General features: G+C 50.4%; 1 protein-coding gene across 2 annotated transcripts; it reads right to left on the minus strand.

Annotated features, from left to right (window-relative positions):
• Positions 1-6,908: 6,908 nt before the first annotated feature.
• LOC125513659 lies at positions 6,909-8,894 on the minus strand. Of its 2 annotated transcripts, none has more exons than XM_048678825.1 (3): positions 8,634-8,894; positions 8,194-8,550; positions 6,909-7,271 (listed from the first exon to the last, which is right to left on the minus strand). In XM_048678825.1, exons 1-3 carry the CDS (start codon positions 8,672-8,674, stop codon positions 7,085-7,087), a joined length of 585 nt encoding a protein of 194 aa, XP_048534782.1. In that variant the 5' UTR covers positions 8,675-8,894; the 3' UTR covers positions 6,909-7,084. The 2 variants fall into 2 exon arrangements, with proteins under 2 accessions (XP_048534782.1, XP_048534783.1); XM_048678826.1 differs by lacking the exon at positions 6,909-7,271 and adding an exon at positions 7,516-8,126 and having other exon boundaries at positions 8,634-8,892.

Below are 8,894 nucleotides of genomic sequence, written 5' to 3' on the forward strand. Positions count from 1 at the left end.
TTAGACTCCCGCGATATTATTTGATCCTCTGTTCGGCTTTTCTTTGTGAACACCGAACAAAGCATCAGGGGCTACTGTCTATGCGGTAATATTTCTACTACATTTTAAAACACTTACCTCAAAGCCTGTTAGAAGGCTAGCACAGGCTTCAGTCAATCCGCTCTTGGCGGACTGAACCTTCTGGATCACCGCACTCATGATAGTGCGGTGCTCCTCGTCGATGAAAGCGCTGCGAAGCGCTTCCAGCAGATTGTCCGGCGCCTCTGGATGGACAGAGGTCACCGGCATAGGCGTCTTGCCCCTCTTAGAAGGAGGCCGCCTGCCCGAGCCCGAAACCGCTGGAGGGTCCGACGCGGTGTTCGGCTGAGGGCCGAACTCGGAGCTCTCAGGGGCCCTGTCCCCTCAGCTCCCGAAGTCCGGAAGGTCGCCTTGAGGCGCCTCCAGGACTGTCTCCCCTCGACCCGGTGCCTCTTAAGACAGCACCTCGGCGTCATCAGCAGGTTGAGGGGAGGTGGCGGTCGGGACTGGATCGCTATCCATGTCCGACGAGCCCAGGGAGCCGTCCGATGATACATCGATGCTGGTTCGCGGCGGCCTGCATAATCATGTTCGGCGTTAGGGAAAGCAGTGCGACAAAGGAATGCGACGAGTTACTCTGGTATCCGAATACTTACGATCTCCCCAGGGGCTTGGCCCTGGGAAACCAGTCGTCTTTGTCTTTGTCTTCGTCGGCGGCGGTGGAGCTGTCCGGAAGGAGAGTCCTTCCCTTCTTGGACCCTACGGCCCCCCAGTTAGGGCGGCCTTCCTTTTCTTATCTCCCCCTGCAGGAGGGGGAGCATCTTCTTCTTCTTCCTCGTCTTCGGGGGAGGAGTGCGCCGCAGAGTCATCGGGCGGTGAGTCCGACGACGCCTGGCGTCGGGAACTCTTTCGGGTTCCCTTGGCCTTCTTGGTCTTCTCCGGCACCGTATAAGGAGCCGGAGTCAGCATCTTCCCCAGAAGAGCGTCTGCTGGGCCTTCGGGCAAAGGAGCCGGACAATCAATCTGTCCGGCCGTCTCCTGCCAGTCCTGTCAAAGGTAGTGGAGTTTAGATCCTGCATGGAGTCAACCTATAAAAAATAAGTATCCTGCAAGAGGTAAAGCAGCTTACCGCTTTGGCTTGGTGCTTCGCGCTGAATCCACGATCCTCAGTAATGGGAGGGGGGACCTCGGCGCTTTTGAACAGCACCCTCCAGGCATCTTCGTGAGTTGTGTCGAAAAGCCTGTTCAGAGTTCGGTGTCGCGTCGGGTCGAACTCCCACAAGTTGAACTCCCGTTGTTGGCACGGGAGAATCCGGCGGTGGAGCATGACCTGGACCACGTTGCCAAGTTTGAGCTTCTTGTTCACCATGTTTTGAATACATGTTTGGAGTCCGGTCAGCTCTTCCGAACTACCCCAGGACAGGCCCTTCTCTTTCCAGGAGGTGAGCCGCGTGGGGATGCCAGATCAGAACTCGGGGGCCGCTGCCCATACAGGGTCGCGCGGCTCGGTGATGTAGAACCACCCCGATTGCCACCCCTTTATGGTTTCCACAAAGGAGCCCTCGAGCCATGTTACGTTGGGCATCTTGCCCACCATGGCGCCTCCGCACTCCGCCTGGCGGGCCCCCACCACCTTCTGCTTGACATTGAAGGTCTTCAACCATAAGCCGAAGTGGAGCTTGATGCGGAGGAAGGCCTCACACACGACAATAAACGCCGAGATATTGAGGATGAAGTTCGGGGCCAGATCGTGGAAATCCAGGCCATAATAGAACATGATTCCCCGGACGAATGGATGGAGAGGGAATCCCAGTCCGCAGAGGAAATGGGTGAGGAATACTACCCTCTCATGGGGCCTGGGGGTGGGGATGAGCTGCCCCTCATCTGGGAGCCGGTGCGCGATGTCGTCGGGCAGGTATCCGGCTCTCCTCAGCTTCTTGATGTCTCCCTCCATGACGGAGGAGACCATCCACCTGCCTCCCGCTCCGGACATGGTTGGAGAAGGTTGAGGTGGGAAGTGTGGACTTGGGCGCTAGAGCTCGAGTGTGCGAAAACGGATGAGCAAAGTAGGAAGAAGGCATGGATAGGAAGGTGAATCCTTATCCCTTTATATGGGCGGACGAAACTAAGCATTCCCACTTGCCTGGTAAAACTCGCTTATCCACCAAGCGCTGTAATTGATGGCGCAGTTGGGTTATCCACGCCCATATTGATGAGAATCCCGTAATAAGGGGACACGATCTCTGCTTTGACAAGACGTGTCGAAAAACTGCCTCGCGTTATGTGCGGGGCTGGTTAAAGGGAACGGTTCGAATAATCACCGGGCCATGACATAACGTCATACTATCAAGACAAGTCAGCAAAATAGAATTGCGAAAATATTATTCTCTCTACGGTGGTATGTGGAACTTATTTTGCAGGGTCGGACACTATCCTCGTTTTCAAGTTCTTCTGTGATGTATTCGGAGAAGGAACCCGCCTTGCAATGCCGAAGACAATACTGCGCGCCGGACTCATCGTCATTGAAGCCTGGTTCAGGAGCTACTGAGGGAGTCCTGGATTAGGGGGTCTCCGGACAGCCGGACTATCTCCATTGGCCGGACTGTTAGACTATGAAGATACAAGATTGAAGACTTCGTCTCGTGTCCGGATGGGACTCTACTTGGCGTGGAAGGCAAGCTAGGCAATACGGATATGGATATCTCCTCCTTTGTAACCGACCTTGTGTAACCCTAACCCTCTCTGGTGTCTATATAAACCGAAGGGTTTTAGTCCGTAGCACAACAACCACAACATACAATCATACCATAGGCTAGCTTCTAGGGTTTAGCATCTCTAATCTCGTGGTAGATCTACTCTTGTACTACCCATATCATCAATATCAATCAAGCAGGACATAGGGTTTTACCTCCATCAAGAGGGCCCGAACCTGGGTAAAACATTGTGTCCCTGCCTCCTGTTACCATCCGGCCTAGACGCACAGTTCGGGACCCCTACCCGAGATCCGCCGGTTTTGACACCGACAGGCGCCATTGAGCTCTCCCCTCCCCACCTCTCTTCTCCGCCGGGAATGGCTCAAGCAAACAAAGGGACGATCCTTGGATCATTTCCCGGCTTTGCCACATGCATTCGGTGAATGGCTTTTGGTTTTACGCCCGGTCCAATCTCACCGGGCTAGGATTTCAAGATGGAGATAGGCGATCCGAGTTCGAGCACGAATTCTGGTGATATCAAGGCAACGATGAAGGCACGGGGGATCTCAGAGGAGGATATCGATTACGTCATGGTGGAGGAAGAAGAAGCAATATCGGAGGAGGCAATCCATTGGATGGCCATAGCAAGGGTGCACATGATGAAGCCGTATTGCCAATATTGGTTTTACAGAAACATGAGGGTCGCATGGGACTTGGACAAGGAAGTAAAGATGATCGTTGAATGACAATTTGTACACTCTCCAATTCATGTGCTTGAGTGACTGGGAAAGAATGATGGGGGAGGGGCCATGGACTTTGTGATGGATGTTGTCTCCCTATGATGGCTTCACCAAACCATCCTCCTTTGTCCTTGACACCCTGGAATTTGGATGCAAATCCATGATCTTCCAGATGGGTATTTCCATTGATCAAATCCCTAGCAGGGAAGGTAGGGGAATTTGTGTATGCTGAGCCAAAGTCATGGGATTTTAAAGGTAATTTCTTCAGATTGCATGTCAAGATCAACGTAAACAAGCCACTCATGGATGAGGTGACACTTGTCAACGGGAAAATGCATGTGGTATTTCTGGTAAAATATGAACACTTCCCGGATTGGTGTGCAGTGTGCTTCTACTTGGTCATGTGTACAAGGAGTATGGTGAGGGACTTCACCTTCTCGTAGCTCTAGTTTTTACAAACTTGTGCACCTCTTGGTTTAGAGGTGTTGGTCGTGGCTTAGGCGGCGGCAAAGGCCAATGACATGGACGTGGTGGTGGATGCTCTGGTCATGGTGCAGGGAGGAACTCCAAGGATGGTGGTCCGGACGAGTTTATGGATGGTTACGTGGACCTTGATGCAACCATGTAAAGCCGATCACAACAAAAAATGCACTTCTGAACTTGCAGCTCCAATAGACCGTGCATCTATTACTGCGGCTACAGCAACACTTGATAATGGTGTGACTAAGGGCAGCATCCTAGCTCTTCCACCGCCAAAGATACCCTAGAGCATGTCGTCAAAGCGTGATCTCAAGAGAACAAAGACATGTATGAGTGCGGACAAGAGTGCACCAAAAATAGCATCTCAAGGCAAGACTAATGAAGCAAAGTTGGTGACCTCCCATGAGGAGAGTCGTCAATCCCAATGAGTGTCCTCTGCTGGAAGCGGTGTGGGCAAACCAGCGACAGTTCGAGGGCTTCAAGACCTAGCAATTTGCCCCAACGGTGTTATGCATTGTAGAAACGCAAATTTCAAAAACATGCATCGAAGGTTTAGCCGGTATGTTAGGCTTTGATAAATGATATGTTGTTAGTAGTAATGGCCGAAGTGGAGGCTTAGGATAGTTTTGGAAAAAATGATATAAACATTGAGGTTCTTGGTTACATAGAGTATCACATAGATGCTAAAGTCTCCATCGGAGGTGACATAGACTAGAGACTCCTATTTCTACGGAGAGGCTCGAACTAGTGCAAGGTATAGAACATGGGATCTAATGAAATTGTTGGTTACAACCACCTGTTTAGCTTGGTTGTGTGTCGGTGATTTTAATAAGGTTTTGAGAACTGATATACATGTTGGTATTGGTCAAAGACGTGTAAGCCAGATCGTCGGCTTTAGAGATGCGGTCAACGTGTGTGGTCTCATGGACCTCGGATACCAGGAGAGGAGCTAGAAGTTCGAGAAAAAAGTCGTTGGTGGCTCGTTTTGCCACGTATGTGTGGACTGGGCGCTAGCTAACCCTTCATGGATGGGTCATTTTCCCCTGGAGTTTCTTAGCCAAGGTACTGTAGTTTGATCGTTCACTCTACAATCTAAGGGAAGAGGGGTCGAGCGATGTCTATGTATGAACTTTACTGGGAGAAGCACAGAAGCTTCCATGAGTCTCTTGGTCCGCAGCGAAATGACATGTCCAAAGCAAAATCTGCCATTCAGACGAGTAATACACATTACTGCAGATATCTAGACCTGTTCATCAGTTGTGTTAGGACTAATCGGAAAGTTGTTGTAGCTCCCGGGGGTCCCGACCCCCTCTTATCCTACCGTCTGGAGCCGCTGAGATTCGTGCAGCGTTCTGTCTTACGGCAGAACATTTGCAGCTGCTGCATGCTTATTCTGTTGCATACTACTTCTTCCGTTCCGAATTATTTATCGCAGATATGAATGTATATAGATGTATTTTAGTTTTAGATATATCCATTTCGACGACAAGTAATTTAGAACATACCTATCTAGGCCATTTGACTATTTTAATTATAGGACAAGTAGTCTATAGGGGTAGGCAGCAGGTCATAGGGGTAGACATGCGCTCTCTGTTTCCCCACACTTCAATTCTCTCTCCCATTAAAGTTTCTGACATGCATGCACATCAGTCTTTCTCCATAACAAGCACAAGTCAATCTCTATTTCTCACGTGCATGCACAAGCACAAGTCAGTCTCTCTCAGGTCTCTCACAAGCTCTCTTTAATTAAAAATATTAGACAAAAGCTCTCTCTCACAGTCTCACTAAAAGGTGTGGCTACGCATGCGTTTTTCGTAGAGTCGGATCAGTGCATCTAGCTGAGAGAGAAGTGACAATGAGTAGAGAGAGAAAGAGAGAGTTGGAGGTAAAGATGACTGGTCACATCTGTCAATGCTAGCTACACATCCTACAAACAGTAGGTGGCTAGACCTAGTGATGCATGATATGTGGCGCTCCAAACACGGTAAAATTGCTGCGTATACAAAAGTACGAGGTGAGAAGTCCATCGCTGCACGCAGCGCATCCACGGCTGGCGGAGCGTCGCGATTAGGACTAGCTGGAAGTGCTACTTCGAGTATAGAGCGCCGCCAACTAGCGTAATGTTTCGTATTCGTTGTATCCGTTGTACTATGCACTAACAGCCGGACTGACTCATCTGCTGCAAGCACTGCACATGTATAAGCGAAAGGACACAATGTTACCGTTGCACCGAACACTGTATAACGTAAACACTTTACCCAGCTGCATGTATTTAAGGCTCATGCACCAGCCGCTGCGTGCAGAACCGATCATTTTGCACGTTTTGCTTCAAACACGCACACAAGCACCCCGAGTTGTCGTGATCTGTCGACGTCGCCGTGCCGCAATGTCCCGGAGCTCATCTTCCGCTCACGGACACCCCTGCCCCCGCTGCCATTTATCCTGTGCCCGAGGTGTGCCGGGACGAGGACTAGATGGTTTGTCTCCGGGATAGACCGGAATCCCGGCGTCCGTTTTTACAAATGCCCGAATCAGGGAGTAAGTCTGTTATCTGTACACCCATCTATCAGATGTTGCAGTTTTCTTCTGTTTGCTTTGTATTTTCTTGTTCATCATTCAGTTTTCAGTTTTGAAACTGACACGGGACGGAGGCCCGTGCGACTTTTGGTTGTGGGAGGACCAGTACGCGTTCTTCATCACCAGCGTTGGCATCAACCTTCTCATCGAGGCGGTCGGAGGTGGGAGCAACGTGATGTTTGGTATCGGACGCGCCATGAAAGATGTACATTTTTTTAGTCAATGGAAAATAACCAGTGTACATAATGCCGGGGCACGCGTACTACTGTAACCAAACACCGGGTCATGATTAAGAAAACGAGTAAGGACCACTTTCTGCCAAGCCTGATCCAAAATATATTCTCTCCCCCACTCTATATTCAGACTGCTGCACGAAATTCACCAAACTTCTACAGTTGGATTATACTGAAGTATAGCTTTCCCTTTGCAATGTTTGAACACTCAAAAATGTCACCATCCCAACAGAGAAACAGCGACGAGAATAATATTGGACAGAAAGGACCTAATCATGCAACCCCGGTGGTTATTTTTACTAGCAATTCAAGCTCTTTTGCCAATGAAAATTAACCAGGAAAATTAACCAGCGATGAGAATAAGATTGTAGAATTCATACGCCTCTGGCAGAGAATCGAAAATTGTGCCAAGCGCCAGGTTGACAACTACCTCAGTCCCCCTGTCAGCGAACCTTTGTATGGCAGCTTCAAGTGCCGGCATACGATCAACCACCGCCGCCCGCTCATCTGGTGCTTGCGGCCCTCTTGTCCTGCCAACATAAGCAGAAGGAAAACAAGATAAACAGAAAGCATGCCTGTAGTTGGGAAAACCATTTTTTCCTCTAATTTTACATTTATGAACATTGACAAATAAAGATTGTACTGCCTGTGTGCCACCCACTATGCTTACTACACGAAATTCATGGGTTTGTGGCAATAGAATCAACCTATGTAAATTTGACCAGGGACGTTAGCTGCCCTCGGACGATTTTTCTGAAAATCAACTAGAGTATGCTTGGGCATTTTTACGGTTCGAGCTGGGAAAAAATAAATACAAACAAGCATAATGCACCAATTCGGCAACTTGCTCCTACTAGACAAGAATCAGATTGCTAGAAAAAAATCCCAAGCCAGCGAATCCTCATAGAGAAGCTTCAACGTGACGGCACGCGATCACTGCTACCGCATCGCCGATCGTCTGCCGCCCGTGGCCTTGTAACTAACTAATTACCACCAAAAATCAGAAGAAACTTAAGGGAAAACAAAGGCACGCCTGGGAGAAGATCTTTTCCCCCTCTTTGCATTGTACATTGGACCACAAACTAAATTGGAACAGGCTAGGATTGCCAAGGCCAGTCACTCCTGCAAGACCACTAGCGATTGGTATCTCCCAAATTCTAAGCTTTTTGCGGCAATAAAATTTTCAACACTGTCTATGTTTAGGCAAAGGCGTTAATCGCCCTAAGTTCACTTGGCTGATGACGCTTTACAAAAAATCCTTATATTATGACCGGATCGAAGCTGTAGAAAAATCCACCAAAGTAGATTCAGACTCTACTTAGTCGACCTAGCCAGATTTTCAGATGGCTGCAAAAAATAAATCCTGGCAGCCTGCTAATTCCTAGCTGCACATATGAATGGGAATCAGCAAGAACGCCTCTTAGGCACCAGCGAAAGAAATCAACGAGATACCTGCGCTTCCAGCAACTCGGATGGTGGTGTTTGCGGATGCTTGCGCACTGTGGGGTAAGAACTGAATCGAGCCACGCGAGACGACGGGCGGCGCCGCGCCATGGGCGCGTCCGACAGCCACATCGCCACCGCCCGAGCTGAACGTGGTGCAGGATCCCCCCGGAGAACTCAACATCAGACAAAGCCTTCTCCACCGCCGGCTGTGCCCCACCCTCATCCGACCGGCGCGTATCAGGAGAGAACGGGCGGACGACTGATTCCGGCGGGCCTACTCCTGACGCAGCCGCCGTGGCGCCGCCACCGGCCGTAACGGAAGCCCCCAAGCGCGCTGCTGAATCGTTGGCAGTCGACGTCGATCTGCAGTACCGGCGAGCGGTGCGAGCTCGTAAGTTACAGATTCCATCGACGAACAAAAATAAAAGAGCAGAGTTTTCACTCACCCAAAGTCGAGCGCCGGCGCCTCCGCAGCTGGAATCGCCATGAGCAGAGCCTGACCGACCACGGGCGCGCGCCACTGCCTCCGGCTCGCCGCGGTCCTCCCCCAAATCCGAAAAGGAATCCCGTGCTAGACGTAGGACCTGAGAGCGGCCGTGCTAGACGTACACGCCACCCAGCCGAAGCGAGGGCCCGTGAGCCGAAATGCAATAATGTGCGCCCTGCACTTTCTGACCGGACCGGCCCAATCGTACGACCGAACATAC

Source organism: Triticum urartu, chromosome 6 (genome assembly GCF_003073215.2).
Source record: "Triticum urartu cultivar G1812 chromosome 6, Tu2.1, whole genome shotgun sequence".
NCBI classification, from domain to species: domain Eukaryota; kingdom Viridiplantae; phylum Streptophyta; class Magnoliopsida; order Poales; family Poaceae; genus Triticum; species Triticum urartu.

What these genes read in the sequence shown, in the direction of transcription:
- LOC125513659 (XM_048678825.1), bottom strand. Translation starts at nt 8,674, where the DNA reads ATGGCGATTCCAGCTGCGGAGGCGCCGGCGCTCGACTTTGG. An exon ending in GCGCCGGCGCTCGACTTTGG is followed by an intron (nt 8,551 to 8,633) that starts GTGAGTGAAAAC and finishes CCGGTACTGCAG; the next exon opens with ATCGACGTCGACTGCCAACG. An exon ending in CCGAGTTGCTGGAAGCGCAG is followed by an intron (nt 7,272 to 8,193) that starts GTATCTCGTTGA and finishes TTATGTTGGCAG; the next exon opens with GACAAGAGGGCCGCAAGCAC.